At 41.1% G+C, this 23,991-nt stretch overlaps 1 protein-coding gene across 7 annotated transcripts in view; it reads right to left on the bottom strand.

Annotated features, from left to right (window-relative positions):
* The window catches only part of RNF38 (ring finger protein 38), an 89,279-nt gene that overhangs the window by 21,886 nt on the left and 43,402 nt on the right, over positions 1 to 23,991 (bottom strand). For 5 of the 7 annotated variants that reach the window (XM_085528986.1, XM_085528990.1, XM_085528987.1 and 2 more), the window contains exon 2: positions 7,973 to 8,043. In XM_085528986.1, the coding sequence (XP_085385112.1) occupies positions 7,973 to 8,043 (71 nt within the window). Of the gene's footprint in view, positions 1 to 7,115; positions 7,252 to 7,972; positions 8,044 to 23,991 lie in introns of those variants that run through there. The other 2 variants (XM_085528991.1, XM_085528992.1) reach the window with 1 other exon arrangement.

Raw genomic sequence — 23,991 nt, 5'->3', positions numbered from 1 at the left:
TATACTGAAAATGGCTCTAAACGAAAAGCTTGTCTTGCTTATAAACAGGTTTTGGCAAACTTCAATTTAATCCAAAATTCTGTATTCTGCATGGATATTTTATTCATTTCCACATTTTAAAAATAGATGCAGATTTATTCTTGCAAATTCATAACTATTAATTTAGGAAGTGATTATTCACATTATTATGAATCACAAAAATCAATCAAAATCTGTTATGCTGAATTTATGTTGTTAGAAAATAATTAGTCAATAAATAGATTTTAAAAGAATAGCTAACATGAAAGGTATTTTACAACTGCATAAGGGTCTCTAAAATCGAGTGCTACAACAAGATTTTAATATCTTTAAAGGGCTCTAAAGCACACTGATATTAACAGCACAGAACACGACCTGGCAGAGGTTCAATTAGAAAATGCAACAAGTACCCTTATATTACTGTAAAACAGAGGAAAAAGATCTGCAAATCCATGCTAGGAAATAAAGGAAGGTTTAAAGGTATCTGGATCCTTTAAACACTGGAACATATCCTATGTTTTTTTTTGGTTTTTTTTTCAGCACAAAGCTAACAACATGACCTATCGCTGAATGAAAAGATCCAATAGAAAAGAAAAGCTGATTAAAATCTCAGAGAGGATAATAATAAAAGATAATAAAACACAGCAACAGGAGTCTCAAAAAAGATGAGTATTCCAGACAACCACATAAATATCAAATCAGGGGACTACATAAATAGCAATGTGGGACTTCTAAGTATATTGGAAGACAAGCAATATGGACTGCAGGAAATAATCTACTATGAGATGATTATAGCCAATAAAATCCCCCAAAGATGCAAAGTATCTTGAACACAAGTGAAAAATGTAGTAAGTAAAAGGAGGAGGTAATCTTGGTTCTTAAACGGAAAAACAGCATCCATCACTTTCTGCGTATGCTTCTAAGATGCCTTCACAACTGCAGAGACCAAGCAGTAGTACTCAACCTTAAAATTATATATCTAACTACAAAATCTGTTTGCAAATGAGTGATCTCTAAGTGATCAGTTTTAATTCGGACAATGTCTAGCAAAATATATTTGCCTACAGATTCTCTTCTAAACAATTTTCTTTTCATACCTTTATGTAACTGGAATTCAATATATTTAGAAAGTTATAACTCAAGAATTCCACCTTTGTTATATATTTAAAACAAGATATCTGGGCAGCAAAATAGAAATCATTTGAATTAAAGCAATTACCAAGGCAAAAAAAAACCAACAAAAACACACACACACAAAAAAAACAAACCACCAAAACAACCCACACTTTGCACACACAAGGAAGGTGAGGCACAACAAACTATCTGGCCAATCTCCTCCCTGGCTCCATGGTGGAATGCAGTATGCCCCAGGGCCAGAGGCCACATCCCCAGGGGCTGGCGCACAGATCCCAGGGCTCTGGACACTTGCCTGACAGGCCTGTGGGGTTCCAGCCTCTGGCCTTGTCTCCACTCACCACAGTCTCACCGGCAGCATGCATTCAGTCCATGCAGCACACACATGCACGCACATGAGTTAAGCATGACCTCACACAGAGGGCTCATTAAGAAAGGATGTAATGAGAAGACAGGACAGGCCACATTACCCACAGGCAGGGCTCATACAGACAGGCTAATACAGACAGCCAAATCAACTGGCTGTGGATGCACACGACCAACTCTTTTGTACACCCTTCTGCCCACCCACTGCTTGCCCCGATTCCCCTTCCCAGTGCACAGCTCCATGGGCCCTCTAGCAGCCTGGGCCTTGGGCTTGCATCCTTATCAGCTGCAAAGTCCTTGTGTTTGCATGCAGTTTCTTGACAGACAGTGTGGTTGACCAGGGCTGGTTTTAGACCCACTCTAGTCCCTCTTCTTTAAGTCTGGCTGGCAGATTTGAATCTCTGAATCCAATTTTGTTTCCCTCTTCCTTATCATTCCATTTGATAAAGTACTCGACCACATAATCTCACTGTGATAAGCATTCCCACATACCCTTCTCTATTACTAACTAACCAGGTTTAGTTTAGTTACCATCTCCCTTACCATTTCTTGGCCAGGTTTTGCATTGCATCCTGGAGAGTTCCTTCTTATAGTTTACTGCTTTTCTTAGGATTCCCTCTTGATATTGAAATGCTCCTTGACCAGACACACTCACGTGAGTATGTACTCTCTCCTTGCACATACATAAACCAAGCAAAACTTCCATTAGTTGTACACAGAGAAATCATAAGGATGCCAGACACCACAGCTGAGGAAGAATGAGATAAAGACTATTCATGAAAACGGGACAAACCAACACCTCCTCACCCTTTGCCCCAAACAAGAATATCCAAAATTAAAAGCATATGAAAAAATAATGGGAGAGAAAAAGTGATCGTATCAGCTTTCAAGACAACAAATAAAAAACTCATGGACTTTTATAGATAAAGACCGAGGTTTCCTCTAAATACACTCTCAAATATCTAGACTTAATTCTAGAAAGGAAGTACTACAAAGAAGCAAGTAGAACATTATTCTTAGATCTATTGTGTATAAGAGTAGCAAATAAAATAGGCATTATGAACAGATAAGATTACTTCCAAGCCTAATTGTTGCTCTTCTTCCAAGACAAAGTAAAAAATATATATATACATATCCAGTTGGACACAGGGCTGCACCACAAGAGATCTGTGTACATACAGATCTGCCAGCAGAATCACACTGCAATGATGCACAGCTTTTAGAGGCAAAAGCTCTCCAGAGAAATATTAGCTGGCAGAATAAACACCAGCAGTACAAATCTTTTGCCAGTGTAACCAAGTTTGACCAATGAATTTTGCTTGCGTGGTTGTGCTGGTTAGCAGAGCTCTGTTTTGTCACTTGTTTTTGTGTGTGCGTGTGTGCTGTCAACTGTGTGCTAGAGTAACTAGATGATAAAACACTTTTTGCTCAGCCTCTGCAGTGTTAAGCAGGATGCAGAACTTCTGCTTCAACACACCACCTTCCATATCAACATCATACCTGTTCTCAAGAACAATGAAATACCTGGATCAGGCACCATGACACCACAACAAGGAAATGAAAAAAAAAATAAGATTTTGTTTGCTGATTGAGAACTCAATCTGGCAGACTACAGCAGCAAAGCGGATGTGAAGTGGGCACGCAGTGTGAAAATGAACATTTGAATAGTGATGCCCACACTCTGCATCCTCCAGACACCAAATTAAAGCCCTAGATCCCAAACACCCAAGACAACTGCTCCACACAATGCATCACAAGAAGCCTTCAAAATCCTGTTTAGGCTCCAGTGACAAATTTCCCCACCAGCAGTAATTTTAAAAGTCATGTTTTGTTTTCCTAGTCCACATTCGGTTTTAGATCTGACCTAGAGACAACTCAAATGCATGGCTAGCAGAACACATACAGGACAATTTCCTGATGAAGGAACATCACCGTAATGTGAATTTGGTCTAATGAAAAACTGGAAATAGTACAGACCTTCTCAAACCTGAGAGCTGTCTGAAACTAGGCAGGTGGCTGAAAGGAAGCCCAGTTAGGCAGCTGTTAGGGTTCAAAAGTCTTAAGAGAGAGTATGTGTTATCCTGTGTCCAGTTCTAAGCTTCTCAGTACAAATCAGAGGGAATCAGAGGGAGAGAGTCCAGTGAAATGTCACTAAGATGATGGAGGGACAGGAACATCCCTCCTACAAGGAGAGGCTGAGAGAGCTAGGACTGTTCAGCCTGGAGAGAAGGCTTAGGGGGCCCTCATCAACATGTGCAAACATATGAAGGTAGAGTGCAAAGAAGAAAGGACCAAGCTCCTCTCAGTGAGGCCCAGTGCCAGGAGAAAAGGCAACAGACACAAACTGGCACACTGAAAGTTCCCTCTGAACACCTGGTAGACATTCTTTGCTGTGCAGGTGACAGAGTACTGCCACATGTTACCCAGAGAGGCTGTGGACTCCCCTCCTTGGAGATATTCAAGCCACCTGAATGCGATCCTGAGCAACCAGCTCTAGGTAGCTCTGAAGGGGTTGGCCCAGACAGCCTCCAGAGACACCTTCCAACCTCAGTCATTCTGTGATCTTTACTGAATGCTATGCACTAGGCTTTCAGTAGTATTCTCCCGTGAAAACAGGAAAAAAACAAATCAAATAATACTTCAGAGTAGAGGGTCAAAAGTTACTCTACAGAAGTATCCTTGTGAGCACATATGTGGTTTACCACCTAACCTTGGTATGTCTAAGATTTTTTAAAACAGCATATAACTCAGCTCTGCTCTTCAGAAAGGACTGTCAAAAGTTGAGAAAGTTACTTGAGATAAAAATTTCAGTAGTGACCAAGAAACACTAAGCAAGACAATAGCCATTTATATGGTTACAGCAAAATGCAGAGGAAAAAAAAACAAGCTCAGAAGAAAACTACTTTTTACCTCCTTTCTCTGGGCTCAGGCAAGAAATAATTTGTATTTCAAGCCCTAGAAACAGAAGAGTTCCTAGCAGGACTGTAAGGAAATAACTCAAGTATGGAAGAAAACCTCAATCTTTCTTCATTTTTCTGGAAAGACCATTTCCTAAAGCACTGATGAAGACCAGACAGAGCATCTGCTCAGCAGTATCCGAAGTTGCATTATGAACGCTCTTACCCAGCTCACACAATGACTTACGTTTACAACAACATGAAAGAAAAAACTGTCCAGTCCTACAAAAATGAACAGAGCTGGGCTGACAGACACAAGGCCAAAGGTAAGAGGCTCTGGAGGGAAGACACAGCAGAGTTTGTGCTATTGTCAAGTTTGCCTAGGCCAGAGATGTCAGGAAACTTCAAGCGTAGGAATAAAACAGTAAGACTCTCAAGATGAAAGGGCTCCTAAGACAATCAGCCAACAAAACACAGGATTTGTCACAGTGCCTAAAAGAAGCACAGTTGCATTGGTTGTTTTTATTATTATTATTATTATTATTTGGTTGTTGTTTGCTTGTTTTTCTCCAGCTATAAGGTTGTTGTGATAAATGCAAAGGACAGTGCTACTGTAAACGATCTAAGAAATAAAAGGCTCTTAGGACAGAAACCATGAAAAGCCTCTTTCTTTTCCTGAGAAGGGAGGGTAAGTATCACATCTTTTTACAGAGGGAAAGCCTAAAGAAGAACCCTGGTGAAGCAGTTCTGTGTAACCATTTTTCTATCAAGTGAGGAATAGTTCCAAAGCAATCCAGGCAAACTGGTTGGACAGCAATAAGCAAAAAGCATAATTAAGGTGCAACAGAGATTCCCTTCTTCTCTCCCAGTGTTTTTAAATAGCTGCTGTTAGCATTTTACTGCTCTTGAAGAAAAAAGACTTGGCTTTAGTCATTTCAACAAATGGAAATCAGTAGAGGGCACCAAAAAGCAAAGTAAGTTTTCATGATATTTCACAAGAGCTCACTAAAAGGATCAATTCCAAATCAAGTCAAGCCTCCACCTTACCAGAGGTTTCAAGAATCAGTGCCTCAACAGTCAATACAATTCTCCAACTTGAAACAGAAAGACATAAATTTCATACTCCGTCTGTATTCTTATTCCTACCTTTCAGATTTCTCCTGGGAAAGAGGAAGAGCTCCTTAGAAAGATTAAATGACAAAAGCTTTAGGAATCTAAAACTCGCTCCACACAAATTCCCATCCAGTTCACAAGCAGTTTAGCCCACACTGTTACCAAGTACAAACACATAAGATTGTTTTGAAAAGCAACAAGATTACAGTTTAACTTTCAACTGGCTTTTTAGTAGTAGTTCTAAAGAACTCACTCATCTTCATAACTGTAAAAGTTGTACTACTCTTATTTCAGTACAGAAATAATTTCTTAGTCTTTCTTACTGAGGAGCAGAAGAGTAACTTGGCTTTAGAAATAATGTCACTTTAAATCTCCTGTAGTTAGAGTAAACCATGTTGAAAAAAAATACATAGATGGACATTTGCTAAGATTCAAGCAAGAAAATCTTGAGATCTGTAACTTATGAACCCCTGTAATTTATAACACTGCTTTTATTGCAATTACTGCTCTTAGCGTGTACTGCTTTCTTGTAACAAGCTCAGGAAAACCTTCACATGTAATATTACGCATTCGTATTTTCTTTTCTATGGTGATTGAGGAAGACAACATTACCAACTTCTCATTACAGCGAGCACAGCACCTCATCCACTTTGCTGCCTCACACCCAGTTCTCTCACTGTGCATGCTGCCCTCTCTAACTGCCCAGCCAAACAGAGCTTCCTCCTTCCTTTTTCTCAGGACAGCAAGTTTCCAATGCCACAGCTACAATACCTTGTTAAAGTGAGGGGAAAAAAAAAAAAAAGAAAGAAAAAAAAAAAAAAAAAAAAGGCGTATATATTTCAAGAAACGAAGGACCAGCAAAGAAACTGGGCCAGCAAACAGCAAAATCCCTGAGATGAGGGTAAATGTCGTGTATTTAGCAACTGGAAGCAGGGCTTTTGTTCCAGCAGATGGGTGATTAGGAACAAGCACGTAAGCAGCACTGCCGTGTCAGGAAGTAACGCCAGGACAAGGTGGGTTCCTGGTCACCACGGCTGTTTTGCCACTCTGGCTGCCTCACCAGATGGTCAAACAACACACCGAGAACAGCGTCTGCTCCCAAAGCTACTTTCATGCGTCTTCGAGACAGTGAACACCTGCGTAAGTAGTAACTATATTACTATGAAGAATCACATTTGAAAGCCAGTGCCTCCAGACAATAGCTCAAAGCACAACTAGTTTCAAAACACACTTCTTAAGGAAGCGACACCTTCTTGGTGCACGTACAGTGAAGAGCACCTCCTGTTAAACTGGATGTAGGAATCGGTACGCACTGAAACTCCCACCAAGGCAGCACCCCCAGCCGCACACCTGAGCAGCGGTCTCTCCCCGGACAGCCGTCCCTTCTCGGCTCGTGACAGCACAGCGGCCCGCAGAGACACAGAGGAGCCGCCGTCGCTTCGCCTCGACCCGACCCAAACGCGGCCGCGGCCAACCGGCCCTCGCCCGCCGAACCGGCACTGCCCCGACCCGAGCGCGGCCAACCGCCCCTCGCCCGCCGGGCCCGGCGCACCGGCAGGGCCCCGCCCCGCCCCTCCCCGCCGGTACCTGAGGCCGCGGGGCCCCGCGGGGCCGCGCCCCCGCCGCCTCGGCGCGCCCCGCGGTGCCCAGCGAGGCTCCGCCGCCGCCTCCTGTCGTGTCGGCTGTGTGTCCCCCGGCCAACGCTGCCTCCGCCCGGCCGGGGCCTGCGCCTGCGCCGCCTGCCCGCACGGTCGCTTCCGGGAGTGGCGGCCCGGCGCCCTCCGCCCATCACAGGGCGAGCTCCGGCTGCGGCCCGCGACCCTCCAGCGCCCGGCCCGCCGCCCTCCGCGGCTCACTGCCGCTACCGCCCGCCATCTTCCGCCCCTGCGGGCCCTGCGGCCGCGCGCCGCCTCCGGGCACCGGTGACGTCACGGTCCGACAGGGGCGGGTGTTGCAGCCGGACACTCCTCGACCGGCAGCTCGAGGCGCCCTTTGTTTGCACACGGCTGCGGCGGACGGAAGTGGGCGGGAAGCGGACGGGGGCGGGAGTAGGGCTGGCAGCCATGGCGCGCATGCGCAGCCGGTCGTCAGGCCGCACCGTCCACAGCCGCCTCAGCGGGCGGGATGGAGCTGCTCCTGATGGCCTTAGGACACCCTGCCACAACACCCTGCCACAACACAACACCCTGCCTTACCACAGCTAACAGCACTGCTTTATTAACACACACTGTCACACGGCTGCGATGTTCAGAGCACAAGCAAAAATACCGTGCGTTCACTTAGGACAGTCTTTTACTAAATCGAGGGTGTTTTTAACATAACGACTCAAAGCAATGCTTAAAAATGAGCGCTGTGCTTTCTACAGTAAAAGCAGCATGTAGAAATGAAAGTGAACAGATGCGCACTGATCTTTTGAGGGAGAAATAAATGTATGTGTGCCTCACCTTGTCGTCATCGTCGTTGCAAATGTGATCTTGATGGATTGGCGGCCACTGGAAGGAAGTAGCAATGCTACCTGCAAGAGAAGGTGGGTAAAAGGCTTGTTAAAATGATAACCCGATTCCTGTGAATAGCCGCAAAACAGCAGTTTCTTTTCAATGGTCTACTATAGAATAACAGCGGACTGAAAAACCCAGCATTAAAGCAGAAAAGCATTGTTCTTATCCATCTTATCTGTAGTGGAATTTCTGCCTACTAAAGGTTTTTCATCAGTTTCATTACGTCACATTCTCTGCATGGTACAGCACACTTCTGCAAAGACTCATCCCAGCCCTAAGACTTCTATCCAAGCAGAGAAACAACCCGAAGCTGGATTCTATCAATACAGATTCCCAAGCATGTGTTTTTCTTTGTTCAGAAAGCAGAGAAGGGTAACCACTAGTCTTGATTTTGTACTTCCTAAGAGTACTGGGTGAAACAAAACAAAAATAAAATAAAATAAAATAAAATAAAATAAAATAAAATAAAATAAAATAAAATAAAATAAAATAAAATGCATGGAGGGAAAAAAAACCAACCAACCAACAGCCTCATTGTAGAGGAACACCTGTTTCATGATGTTCCTCACAGAATATATATTTAGAAATTTTCTCCATGGATTTCTTGGTGGCCTTCTGCTAGATTTTTGAAATATGAATAATCCTATTCTGTAAAATAGGCCAGGAATTCCATGTGTATTTTTTTTTTTTTCTTCATAAATCTCTGGAGCTTATGGGATGGACAGCACATATCAAAGCATATGCTTATTTACAGAATCAAGCAGTCTGCCAATTGGCATGACCAGTCACAGCAAGCCTCCAAAATCACTCTAAATGGGGAGGGAACAGAATCCTTCACTCCTTATTGTCACCACTGCCTCAGCATTAAAACTACATTGTTTTTGCTTACCTTCCCCCCACCCCCACCCCCACCCCCCCACCCCCCCACCCAGCTTCTAAAATAGCATGTATAAAATGGGAAAAGCAGGAAAATGAGGTTCTTTCTGTTCTACAGCAGCCAGAGCAGATGTGCTTGACGAAACACTGCACAGGCAGCACCCTACCAGCCAGCAAATGCACACTGTGGCCTGTGCAGCACGTAGCCTCTGAATGTTACTCATCATGACCTGAAGCCAATTCACATCGCTTTGGGCTTGAATCACCCCACTTGCGGACTAGTCAGCTTTAGCACAGCTACTGGGAAACAATTTGTGTCACATCCTGTAGTTTCCTAGTTTCAAAAAACAGCAAATGGTGTCCAGGTTTTCTATCAAAACTTTTTAGGTTGCACATGCTTGCTGGGCAGAGACAATGAGACAACTCACTTAGAAGCTTTCCCATTCACTTAGATGTTATTTTACTAAAGCAAAAATTCTCCAACAGAATTTAAAAAAAGGGAAGGGAAGGGGAAGGGGAAGGGGAAGGGGAAGGGGAAGGGGAAGGGGAAGGGGAAGGGGGAAAGGAGAAAGGGGAAAGGGGAAAGGGAAAGAAGGGAAAGGAAAGCACCCCAAATCTACCTTGACTTTATTAAAAACAATAATGTACTTGACTTTTTCTTTTTTTTTTTTTTTTTTTTTTTCCTGGCAAACACTATCACATCATGCGGTGCATCTGCGATTACCTTATTTCCATATCTGCATTTCTATCAAACCAAATAATGGTTAGCAGCTTCTAATGTGCATGAGTGCATAATGGTATCTTACAGAAGTTGAGTGTTCACATATTACAATTCATAAGCTCATAAGCTACACAAATTTCTTAAAAGAGGCACTAATGGAAGATCTCAAGGGCTACACGGTCTTTGGCCCTGCAACCCAGAAGGCAGTATATTTGGTTTCATTTTCAAAGCAGAACATGAAGTTCTACACTGTTATACTGAATGAATACCTACAGCTTCCTCACACCTTCATTTAATAGATGTAGAAGCTTCAATTGATACATACATTGCAGTGGTTTTGTAGAATCTTATTATCTTTGAAGTTAGCTAAAAGCACACACTTTTAAATACTACAGCTGCAAATGGACAGAGTTCTTGTAAGCATGTTATTTCCTCTGTCTCAAAACAGTTACACATTGTGGGAACTGTATATTCTTTACACCATGAGACTCTCTTGTCACCAAGTTCCCCTGGTATTTCCAGGATGGAATAATGCTTCAAAAGAGGAGATTTCATTCATATCCTTATTAATTCCACAGTTCTGCTCCCAAAGGAAAAAAGAAAAAAAGGGGGGGGGGGAAAGTAGCAGAACACCGCATGAATATACATATCCTTCTGGAAAAAAACAAAACAAAAACACCATCAAAACTTTCAATTTAGATTACTAATTAATTACAGTTAACATAAATAATGCATTGATATAATAAAAAATCATTAAACATAGATAAAAGGCCATTAATTTATTTGGCTTGAGATAACAAAAATGGCACCAGATGCTGCAGTCTTCTTTTTGGCGTCTCTTAGTATCAAACTAAAAGCCCAACTCAGCAGTCACAGCCCACTGCAAACTGCATGTGTGCTCTCAGGCAGGCTTTGAACTCAGTCTACATTCATGCTTCCATAGGTGTTATTTTGGTCTAGTAGGTTAGAATGAAAAAGAAGAGTTTCATTTCAGAAAACCTACGATTGAATTTTTGCATGTAGACATGCTTTCAGATGCTGAAAACTCAACTGTTATTAAAAACAAAGGAAATAACATAGAAAACTGAATAGTAGCTTTGGCATCACCGTGTTAAAAACTGTTCCACAGCAGACAGGACAGCAGCGGCAGCACATTCCCTCTGGGTCCCTAATACCATGATGCAATTGTCAACAGTGAAGCAATGCTCCCACAGCTAGCCTGTCACAATTATTGATTCTTACCCCCCTTTACCAATCCAAAACTGGCTTTTAGAGTCCATCACTTCAATTTCTCAAAGGGAAACCTGACATTAAACACTGATTCTACTTACTTAAAAAAGTTCAAATTCATTATCAGGAAAACCAAATCCTTTTCTTCTTGCTTGCTCTGCAAATGATTCTTTGCTGCTTTGTTTACAAATGCTCACTTGCCAGCGGACAAATCTATCATAGCATGTTAATGCCTCATTGAAGGCTTTTTTGTTTTGCTATTCTTTTCATCAGAAGCTCCAAAAGATGGTGACCCAAGTTTGCAACAAAGAAAAGTCTCGTACTAAGAGTTCACCTGCCCCTACAACTTATTACTGTACTCTATCTGCCCATGCACAGGCAACTGTATTCTGTGTGAACATGTATACACACATAAAGACTGACATATATACATGTATACATGTTCATATAGAAACATATGCACATATGTATAAATATGTGTATACATACATGTATGCAAGTATAAATATTTTATGTATGCATATATTGTATTCATTATGATTTTCCGCAAAGCCCCACTCAGTTTTAACACTGCAGCCAGCTGCTAGGAAGGCAATTACTGACACCAGTAAGTACCAGGCAACAGGAACAGTTGAAAAAGCTGAGAAGAGTGTTTTCAAATAACTGCCCATAATTACCTAAGATGGAATTACAGAAAATGCAACTCGTGGGCAAAACTGTTTCCAAATCTTTGTAACTTATTACTTAAAAAACAAACAAACAAAAACCACCCCAAAAACCAACTAACCAGCAGAGATATGCATGATCTTTGACAGAACATTCTCCAACCAAAATAAAGTCCATGTTAAAATATCTAAGTTAAGAAAAATCTTTGGGGGTGAGGAACAACAAAATGACAAGGTAGTAACACTTAAGTTACCACAAGACTGAAATTATGTAACTAGGTAAGCACAAACAATTAGCAATGTAAGAAGTTCAGAGAGAGAAGACAATTAGGAAAAATAATTAAAAAACAAAACAAAACAAAAAAACTTCTGAGTCATCTCTGTGGAAAGTAGTGTATCCCCAGGGAGGTGGTCGAGTCACCATCCCTGGATGTGTTCAAGAGCCGTTTGGATGTGGTGCTCAGAGATATGATTTAGCAGAGGGTTGTTAGAGTTAGGGTACTATGGTTAGGCTGCGGTTGGACTTGATGATCTTTGAGGTCTTTTCCAACCTGAGTAATTCTATGATTTGACCCAAGAGATACAGACAATGGCCTATAGAGGTCACAAGAGTTCCAGAAGAGTTTCTGTGTATTGCTGCGAGAGAACAAAGAAGTTATTATCAATATTAAGTTTCAAGGTCTGACATTAAGAACTGTTTTAAACAGTGCAAAACATGCTAAGCTAACTTCCCATTTGATTTAGACCTTTGCAAAACACAGGTATTTTTACTAGAAAAGTTCCACATGCTTTACTGAGATTTGTAATCAATTCAAGCTCAGAATCAAACTAAAAAACAAAACCCAACAACAACAACAGCAAATCCCACAAGGAGTGTTAATGATAAAAAGATACGGCTTGGAGGCTTTCTGTCCAATTCCTCATATGCTGAGTTAAATTAAAATATGACCTCTTGCTTAGTCCAAGATGAAACAGTAGGCAGCAGATAATAAGAACAGTTCCATTCTGCCGAGCTATGACAAATGCCTATAATCCTGTTTGCAACATCTATGCATTTGGACAACAAAAGGAGCTCCCAGAATGCTGCTTATATGATATCTTAGCCTATATTTAACCGCAGTGTCATCTAAAACTCGGTCTCTACCAGATTAAAGCCATAAACATGGATGGACCTTGCATTACACAACAAAAGTAGCGGATGCTATGCTTGTACAGATGCAGTTTTCAAGAACTGTGATCACATACATAATGGTAAATTAGAAGTTGGCTTTGCTCTAGCTGTAATACATGACAGGAGCAGCAACACAGCTGCAACAGTACTGCTTCCACTGGTAAATACAAACCTGCAGGGCGCCTTGGCAGCCCACTGCTCTTTATGTTGTCACAACGGCATTTCAAGCAATGTACTAAGGCAGAAAGCTATCTTGGGATATACATGTTTCAATCATACTCAGCTGCTCTGTAAACTGAGCCACAGACCACCAAATACAGTTAATAGTGGATACAGCAGTGCTATCTTTTGCTACTTTCCACTCCTCCCCTCCCTCCCCCCCTTGACATTTTCTTTTGGACCATAGTCTTCCACAGCCTTTGCACATACTTCTGGTCAATTACTTATTAATATCCTAAAGCAGAACAGAAAGATATAAAACATGATTTCTTAGCTGTCAAGAGTTTACAGATGTTCTGGCTGCCTTGCACCTGTTATCTGGCTGATGTCATGCGCAGTCACATACAGGCAGCTCTGAAGACAGCAGTGGTGATGCAGTACCTCACATGGGGGCAGCAGAAGCAGCAGAGCCAGGAAGTTGAAGCAGAGATCCTCAGCTAGAGGCTCTGCTTCACAACAGTGTAAACTATGATGTTAAGTTACAGATTTTTAATGATTTGCTTTTGTTCTAGAAGGGTGGTTTTTAGTAATTCAGTTAAGCTTTTGAATGACTTCCTTTCTAAGAAAAAGATATCTCCTCCTTACACCGACAAACCCCTGAAGGAAGGTGAATCACATTACATTCCCATGTAAGAAAGACCAACTGAGCCTGAATCCCAAAAATAACCTTAGCAGCTTTCTTTTCAAAGATAACCTCTGCACCATCAAGTAGTTGTGACTGTGGTTTAACAGAAAGTGATGCTGGAGGACAGAAAGGAAATATGAGTCAGTGTACAGTGCCCAGACTGCAGTGAGCAGACAGAACTCTGTTGAACTACCTTCACACCCCCAAATCTTAGCCTGAACATCAGACCAACACAACACCTGGTGCGTAGCACATCCTAATGCCATTAAAAGGAAGGTTTTAATTCTGCTTGAAATATTATCTTTACTACAAAGCAGAAAGTGGTAATTTTGCTCCAGATGCTAGCTCAGCTGCACACACTGCTCTCTCATCCTCCTTCAAAAGAACAGGAGCAAAAAATATGGTGGACAAAGGATCATGGTTGAGATAAGAACTGGGAGATTGCTCATCAATTACTGTCATGAGCAAAACTGACTCAGCTAGGAGAGATTAATGTAATTTATTGCCTATACACCTCCCACCCCCATCTATCTTCTCCCTTCTCCCTCTGAACAGCACAGGGGATGGAGGCTGCTTTTGGTTCACAATGCTTTGTCTTTGCTGCTCCTTCACCCTCACTCCTCCCCTGCTCCAGCATCAGGTCCCCACAGGCACAGGTTGCTACCCTTCCTGATCCTTTGAGTGCTCTCTGCATGCTACAGTTCATCAAGAACTGCTCCAACATCACACTTGTGGTGCAGACCTTCAGGAGAAGACTGCTCCAGGGCCTGTTCACCCCCCCTTATCAGCAGCAGCTCCCACCAACTCACCTGCTCCACTGTGGGCTCTTTCACAGGCTGCAGTATGGAGATCTGCTCTGCTGCAGTCCTCCATGGGCTGCAGAGCAACAGCATGCCCCCCCACAGTCCTCTCCATGGGCTGCAGAGGAACAGCCTGCTCCTCCACAATCCTCTCCATGGGTTGTGGAGGAACAGCCTGCTCTCCCATGGGGTCCTCCATGGGTTGCTGAACGGCCTGCTCCCCCACAGTCCACTCCATCGGCTGTGGAGGAACAGCCTGGCCCCCTATGGTGCCCTGTGTGGGCTGCTGGGTTTCAGCCTGCTCCACCATGATCTTCTCCACGGACTGCTGAGAACTTAGGCTTTAGCAGCTGGAACTCCCACACTCCTGCATTGACCTTGATGGCTGCTGGGCTATTCCTCTCACTCCTCTCTTCCACCTGCTGTTTTGCAGGTTTTCCCTCTTTCTTATATCTGCTCTCAGAGGCAATGCTAATGTTGCTCATTGGTTCAGCTCTGGCCAGCAGCAGGTCCTTTTTGGAGCTGTCTCTTATCTGAAATGGGGCAGCTCCTCAGCTTTTCTCACAGATGCCACCAATGCATTTCCCTCATTATCAAAAACTTGCCACATAAGCCCAATACAAAAACTGAAAGTGGGGAAATAATTGCCAGTAAGACCCTTCAGTAAGTGAGAGAGCAAGTTATGCAAGCCGCTGTGCATATCACCTGGCCAAATGTATTTCCTTGCCATAGCATTCAGAAGACATAACTATGAGGCCTAATGCCTCACACTTGCTTTCCTCCTATGCAGCATCCAAGCTGAACTTTGCCACAGTCCAAAGCAGTCTCCCCACTGTGAGAATAATAGGGCAATTTGTGAAAGCAAGTTTACTCAGACTCATAACTTCTAACGTTTCAGTGACTGTAGCCTCAAGTTATCTTGAGAGACCTCCAAGAGACAACAGCCATTCAGAAAACTTCACAGCAGCCACCCCCTCAGCACTGCCAGTATCAAGACAGGGTGTTGAGTAAGTGCTTTCAAGTGATGCACACACAACTTATTCTTGTACATGTATACATGCACATATATCTATGTATAAAACATACACACTAACTCTCAGATACTTAATGAGAAACTTCAGCTTTCCTCCAGTTAAACTCTATTTCAGTCCCTTTTTCTAATCAAAGTGAGACTCTGTGTCTGACATTGCCTTGAATCCAGGGAAAATAATCACTTATTTTGTAATAAATGATAAAAAATGCCGTACTCCCCTACTCCACAGGAAGGGGATTGCCTTCCTTCTAAACCCACACACTGAACTAATCAGCAGAGAAAATCATCAGAATTTCTACCTAACTTGTGAACTGTTATAAAAGAGAATCTACATCAAATTTGAATGACTTGCTTCACGCCTGTCAAGATGAAGCTCACACAATGCTTGTCCAAGGGAAAGAGGTGGGAGTTCAGTGCTTTAAATTCACTCATTTCTGAGCTACAGAAAGCGTAGCATTGCTTAAATGAATGATACCAACTGATACATTTACTACATTCCCTTCCCAGGAATCATTTGAATATGCCACCTATACTACTAAAATGAACTTTATGTAGGATGTCACTACTGAGCTTCATTAACTTGCATGAGTCAAGAGAGTTTTGTGGTGAATGCTAGCAGATTTGCAGGCTGGAGTTCATGAAGTAGCAAATGCATGGGAACAATTGAAGTTTGAATCAATTATTCCTTTGATAAAACCTGTGAATTGAACTGAGGATGTGTTCTCATGATACAGCCACAGACGTCTAGCCCACCTCTGAAGGTCCAACAGAGATAATCAAGAGGATCACTCTATGATCCAAGAGTCTTGTCACAAAACAAACAAACAAACAAACAAACAAAAACAAAAACGACACAACCAAAAAAAACCAAAAAGCAATCAAGACAAAACACTCATTTAGATGACTGTTACCTGCTAGTCAACAATATTCCCATTTGCAACATACTACTTTTCTTTTAAATGCCCCTTCTGATTCAAGAGCCTTTCAAACTACAGATTTTTAAAAGCAAACAGAGTATTTCAGTATTGCAAAGAAAAGAATTAGAGATGACTTCAAGACATGATGTATGCCCATCACAACATACTTTTAGTTGGGGCACGGAAGAGATGGTTGTATGTCAACTGTGCTACAGCTCTGCTCAAAATTTTCCTGGATATAGACGTTTCACCATGAATAAGGAACAAACTGCATCTTTGCTTGGAGGGTTTAGCTACATTAGCTGCAAATAATGCATATTAGGACTGTCCCTCTCCCCTATTTTTCTACACTTTTCCTTCTGTAAGCTCCAAAAAAGCTTACAAGTCTGTATCCACTCTTAACTTCTCTAGCTGATTGGTGGAAAGAAAGTTGTTACATGCTGGGAATAGCTGATATTTTTCAGTTGTGTGGTGTGGCATTTCCTTGGTAGTTCTAGCAACTTCTGAGAGTAAGAAACTGGATGCCATCCTCTTCAAGAAAAAATCTGAAGACGCTAGAGGAAAAAAAAACTGTAAGTTTGTAGTGTAGTCTAGGCCCATGTTTACTTCATACGCATTAAACACATCTTCCAGTTACATTTCTGACTGCCACCACCCAAATACATAAGGAGAAAAGCGGAGGAACCTAAGCACAAACTGGATTGGTTGGCCCTGTAACCCCCAGAGAAGTGTCCTTCCCCAGTAACTACATGGATGAGTTGGTACCCTCATCCTGTGCAGAGTCTTTCCCCTACCAGTGTGGGGATGAGCAGCTACTTCTCTGTTGTCTGTCTCTGGTGGACAGGCAACCTACAGGCCCTGCAGTTTGTCCTGTCTGCCTCTGGATAGGAGAGGCTGCTGGCAAGGCTACCACCTAGAAGCACTTGGCACAGGACATATCCTGCATGGGCTCACCTGGCATGTTTTCAAGTTACACACGTCTGTGAGGATGCCTCTGACACTATCATGTAGTGCTGTCTCAGGGATCTGACCTGTCAGTGGCATGCTTCTCTATGCATCCCTGTGTGAAGCTGATGTCAGGTATCCAGCACTTCATCACAGGCTGTCCTCAGCTGAGGATGCAGTATTGCTGGATAAGCAAACAATTCCAGTGAGAATAAAAAGTTTTACTGACAGTAACTACAAACATTTCTACAAAGATTAATACATATTGATACTAAGCACGCCTAGGGCAAGTGAACAGATTCACTCAGACTTCAAGTAAGATGAACATCCCAGCACTTACATAATTCTTGAAATCAAAGGCAGTAATGACAAGATTTATATTTACTTTTATAAATTCTGTCAGTATGCGCTCTAAAAATCGCCATGAAAACGGAACTGCTGTACATGATAAACAGATTTTTGCAACATTTTTCAGCACTCAACTTTATAATAACTTTTTTGTTATTTAAGAAAATACTGAAACAGAGAAGAACATGATCCTTTCTGTTGGCTTTTTCATTTCAAACATTACTCAGTTCTACTTAGGTTTTCATGCAAGAGTAAAACAAAATGTTAAAATTCATATTTCTGTATCTTTATAGTGCACATGCAAAAGCCAGCAACATTTTCCTTAAGCTATTGGCAGCTATATGCTTTGCTCTGGCAATCAGCTTTTCCTGCTTGTTCAAGTAGCAGCTCAGCAAGAAGTCACCCATGGAAAACATTTACAGCAGCCATAAATCTTCAGGAAATTAGGTTAACGCAGAAATACTTTTACACTCATAAGCACAATGCCATGGCTTTACTGGTAATCTTGGTACTTACAATATCAGGAGATGAAGTGCAACTGTTGAAATTGCATAGCAAAGTGTCAATAAAATTCTGCTAGCATGTGTCAGTCTGGCATAGAATACTACGTAAAGCAGTAAGGTTTAAGTACTACTTGGAGTACTAGTTAAGCTAGTTAATTTTAGAGCCATGAAGAAATAGTCACCTCCTGTTCTGAGGGCAACCTCTATTATCTGTGAAAAAGAAGGGAACTTTCTAAAGTGATATCAACAATTAATATGCTTTTGTAAAAATTTTCTAAAAAACAAAAATCACAGTTTTATATGTATTAACAGTACATAGTGCTCCCTGTGATTCCTTTTGAGATTTCATCCTCTTAACAGCACTGTATCTCATCCTACCTTAATACTAATGCTTCTGAAGACTTAGATGTCTGAGTCCTCGAGCCACCTAAAGCTATTTATTTAAAGCAAAAGCTTCCTGAAATTTCAAGCCATTTGTTTTTCTCTATTTGTAACAAGATCAGTAAATGCATTTTCTCAAAATGTACCTTCTCTTGAAAATTTCAGTAAGATTGTAAATCAAAGACTGCTAATGTAAACTGTCTAAGAACTCACTTTTGGATACAGTGAATAGTGCGCTTTCTTTGTTTTAAATTCATCGTCACTTTTTCATCATTGCAACATCAAAAACATTGACCAAAAAGTACAGAGGCACAACTTTAAATGGTAAGCTCTAAACTTCACAGGCTTGTTGCCTTCCCCCTATTGGAATCTCTTGAATGACCAGTAAACCCATCATTAATTTGCACAAAGATCCAACCTACTCTGGAGACTTCAGCAGTAATTTCTGCTACTGTTGTCTGCCTCCAGCAGACTTTAATCAGGATAGGAAACAGTGGTCAAGAGCAGGCATTTGTTATTGACTATTTGCAGACTCCTACTTTTATGAAGAACGAATGCAGTGAAATATTGGAACAAAAATTTCAAATACAACTCAACTTTACTGTGTTTTATGTTTTTACTGCCTGTTCAATCTAGCCATAAAGCAAGGATAACCACTTGAGGCACTGCTTATTTCAAAACTGACCTTGCAAACATTTGTTTGAAAGAGGGCCAAGTCTGAAAGCTTGCTTACTTGAAGTTATGGGATCAAACCACCTCTAGGAAAGCATTTCAAGGGAAAATTCACTCTCAGCACAGGTTGTCTGCTAAAACGGGAAACTCTGAATACAATTAAAATTGGCCTCAATACAGTGAAGCCAGAGTTAGGTAGCACTTCATTACCCCATAGGAGCTTTCTAAAACCCCAGTCCCCTTGCAGCTGATGAAGTGTTTACTATCATAACTTACAAATTATTGGGAGTGACTTGCCAGGCCAAAATGAAAAAAAATTATATTTGACAGGCAATGAAATAACTTCCTCTTTTCCTGTCATTTTTCTGGTCTTGCTCCAGGGAGTGTGCATTTGCCCCAGTCTTGTTTCCAAGAAAGAACCATATTCATGTTCAGCATTTTACTTTTGTCTTTTTCCTCCTACACCTGCAGAGTAAGGCCACTAGCAGCAATACCATCCTGCTTTTAGTTAAAAATAAATAAAATAGTTTGCAACATTTTCTTGTTTTTCTTTCCCTTGAATGGCTTAGGCTTAAGGATAATACTTGAAGGGAAAATGAAAGATTGAGAACACTCAGATTTTATCTTAGTCCCACATCTGGTAACAGAGATATTAATACATTATATCACCCTGTTCATCCAGGCCTGCATATATCACGTCTTAGTTTCGCTAGCTGTTGACAGGGATAGGAACTTTCCTAAGGAATCTCAACTTCCTTAATCACAAATGGGCATATAATTGTATACAAGGAGGCAAAGACCCTAAGAAAATAAAAGGTAAACATACTTTCAGCATAGCCGAATGTTTCTCTGGAAAACCAGATTCTGCTTCTTAGGAGTATCACTCAGTAATCAAATTACATCAACTTTAACAGTGCAGCAGTTCTGTGTTAATCTGCTGTAACTCTCCTGGAGGGATGCTGTAGTTTCTTCTTACTCTATTTTTCATTCTCTGTTTTTTAAAACCAAAATGCATAACCACATCATCCCATCTTGCTGCTCCTTTCCCAGCTCTTCCCCTAACACCTCTGGTAAAGGCATCTCCACAGCCTTCAGCTTCTGTCACCCCCATCAGCAAAGAAAAGGACTCCCACACTGTTTAGTCTCATCTGGAAGGATAGAAATGGGTACACAGACACCTCAATCTCAGCTCTGGTGCGAATATAGTACACACAGTCATAATATGTAGGTAAAACAATTGGCTGCCAGCAAACAGATAAGCAGAAAGCACCACATTCATGGCTGGAAATTTCCAGCATTTCTGAATTCTGAATTATTATTTTTTTTAGTTTTGTTTTTAAAGGCTCTTCTTTTCTGTAATGGAATTCTTGGATTTCCAAGAAGGTAGTAAAACACAGACACAAGAGTCAAAACCCCTCTCAAGTTTCAAATCTCAAGAGCGTGTTACACAAACAGAAAATTTCTTATAAACAAATGCTCTGAAAAACTTACCTAACCAGGCAAAATGCATTTCTGTCTGTGCTGGACACTGAAGATAGGACAAAATTTCTTCTGAAGTCTTCCCAAATGTTGTGTTGGAAGAATTCCATCTAACATGTCACAATTTGGAAAAAATGCTATGAACAACTGAATGCTATCTGGTACAGAAAACCATTATACTCTTAGAAGCTCAGCTATCAGGGACTCAGACACATGCTTCATCTACACATAGGACTTTTTTTTTTTTTTTTAAGTAAAATGACTCTAAGATCTTCAACTTTTAATTCATTTTCAAAATTCAAAAAATATTACACTATCTTATCTTTCCATCGTACCTCACTGTATTTATTGAAAAGGTAGCTGGTCAACATTTAATACAAATGACACCAAACACCATGTTCTGCCCCTCCAAACTTTTCACGTAGTCACACCATTTCTTTGTTTTGCAAGCAGATAAATAATTTTATATAGTCCAGCAATCCCAACAAACAAAATAAAACAAACTAAGACAAAAACATCTGAATATGTGTTCTAAAAAACACATACATGCACTAGGAGAGAAAAACTCCTGGGGCTAAGTAGTCATGAAAACATTGCAATGTTCATTTCCAGCGTCATAAAAAAACCTTGCAATGCTCCAGTGAAGAATGCAACCTTTCAATGTTTATGTCACTCCCTATTTTTGCATAGGGTATATTATATATATAAAAATACAGAAATTCTTTGGCGCACCTTTCCTGCTTGCAAAGGTTACCAACTCTGAGTAGGCTTGTTAAATATTAACATAGGTACTCTTGATACATATTCAACATCCAGATTACAAACCTGTCAGTTATGAAATGGGTTAGTTTCACACAACAATGCAAATGGAGAAACTGAACAACAAAAAAAGATGTTTCTGTTTATTTTGCTGTTGTTAGGCACCAGTACTTCTGTTCAGGGTACTCTGGAAACTCATTAGCTAGCAGATACTCAAGCTTAGATGGATAGCTTGTCTAAACTTGCTAGTTGTTTCCCTGCTGGTCAATACCGATCTGTCAGGAATGAACATTAGGAGAGCAGCAAGTAATTTTCCCTCTTTTTATTTTTTTATTTTTTTTTGCCATGCCCTGCAAACTCACAGCAATCGATAGTCTACCCATCCCCGAGTTACAAGTGGCATGTGAACAGCACTGTCAAATAAAATCTGATGGATTCATCCCTTGTGAATTTGTTCAACTGTTTTCTGGGACACTTCATCCTCTGCAACAAATTTGAACTTCATTCAGATCTTCCTTCCTGATAATCCTTGCATGTTCCAAAGCACATCTGATGTTCTTAACAATGGTCCCTGAAGTTCTCAGCAGAAAAAAAAAAATCTCATTACCATAATGAACATACACTTGATGCAAGCAGCTGAAGTCATGCAGAACTCAAGCTCTGAAGTGGTCTGCGTTTTAATTCACTTCACGGTTATTCAGAATTAACTGGTTTAGACAATTCTGAAAGCTCCAGAATATCCATAAGAGATTTCATTTAGCTTTCACAGAATCACAGAATCATAGGGGTTGGAAGGGACCTCTAGAGATCATCGAGTCCAACCCCCCTGCCAAAGCAGGTTCCCTACACCACATCACACAGGTAGGCGTCCAGGCGGGTCTTGAATATCTCCAGAGAAGGAGACTCCACCACCTCCCTGGGCAGTCTGTTCCAGTGCTCCGTCACCCTCACTGTAAACAAGTTCTTCCGCACATTTGTGCGGAACTTCCTATGCTGAAGTTTCATCCCATTACCCCTAGTCCTGTCCCCACGCACTACTGAAAAGAGACCAAGCACCAAGCAGCTTTCTGCCAAGCACCTGTTCAAGCAGAAGCAGGCTACACTGCACACATCCATTTAAGTTGTAAAACACTGCCATGATCAAAATTAGCAAGGTGGGTAGTGACAAGGCTAAAAGTAAGGTTCCTTTTGTGTCTCTGAAATATACAGCATATAGGCAGATTGATCTATCTGGAAGATGTCCCATGGGACCCTGGAAGAGACTCACAACAACACACTTGAGACTGGAGACTCAACTTTCCCGTCTTTTAAAGGTCACTTAGCTCTGAAGAAAACGTCTCCATCCCAAACCCTTTCAACAGTTAAGAAAGAAAAATGTGGAACAGTGGAATAATCCATCATAATTGCCTGGATTATTATTATTTTTTTAAAGTTGAAAACCTGATATTATACATATTAGTCCTGAAGTTTTGGCATCAGTGAAGCCTCTGGAGGAAATTCTAGACTAAGCAAATGAAGTCAAAATTGTTTAGGGTGCTCTTTCAAAAGCTGTAGACTTGTTTCCCCTCCTTCAAGTGAGAAGAGAATAATTCAGCATTTCAGGATAATGAGCTACTTGCTCAAATTGATGAAATTGGAGGAGAAAATGGGCTAGTTTTTATAGAGCAGAAAAATAAGGCAAAGTGTATGCAACTTCTAAAATCAACAAATTCTGCAAATACTATGTACTGAGAACAAATCTGCAAATTCCTCAAATAGCTTTATTTTCATTTTCCTGACGTTCCTAAGCTGTTTTATTTTTAGCACACTGACGTATCAACATGCCTTACTTCCAGGAGTGCTTTAAGAAGCTTTTAAACTAAATTTAATTATATTACATGTCTATTCAACAGCAGCCCAGATTCAATTACGAAACAAAACCTAATCTTTTCAAGGGAAGAAAAAACAAACCACACGCATAAAACAACTCACAATTTTCCAGAAGAACAAACCATGGAACATAAGAAGCCAATAAAGTGCTAGCAACTTAAATTACTCAAGTATCCCTGCAAGCTTTCACAAAATTTATTTTAAAAAAAATAGCAAATAAATAATAAAAGCTACATTTGGTTGGAAATGTCACAGCTATTAACTAGCAAGAATCAAATCTTCTTTAGTGTAACACTCAAAAAATTAAACTGGAAAACATCATTCAAATAGAAGTTGGCATCCTACTTGGCAATTAAAATTAATTAAAAACAATGCAGCCTAGCTTTTGAGAGTAGAAATTATTTTATTTTATTGGTGTGGTGGTCTGAAGGTTTTGTTTGAGATTTATTTTTTTTTCTCTTGAAAGCAGAAAATAAAGTGTGCACACCCTGGTGATTGTTGCTTTAGAGCTGCTGTTAAGTACGCACAAAGCTTGTGATTTCATCCCCTGACTCTGCACTCCCATTGCCAATACTCTTCTCCATTAGCTGGTGTGTCCCGACATGCTGGTTCAGCTTTGTTTAACTGAGACATTAGAAACTCCCACTTTAGCCAGGGCTCTGGTCCAGGGTCAGTCACACAAGTGCCACTGCAGGAGCACGGGGTGTCAAATAAGTGCATGGTATCATCTGAGATGTTTGAAAATGAGTGTT

The sequence above is a fragment of the Coturnix japonica genome, chromosome Z, assembly GCF_054131305.1.
Source record: "Coturnix japonica strain WE chromosome Z, WE-NBRP24, whole genome shotgun sequence".
NCBI lineage: Eukaryota > Metazoa > Chordata > Aves > Galliformes > Phasianidae > Coturnix > Coturnix japonica.
This window is presented reverse-complemented; position numbering and strand designations above follow the sequence as displayed.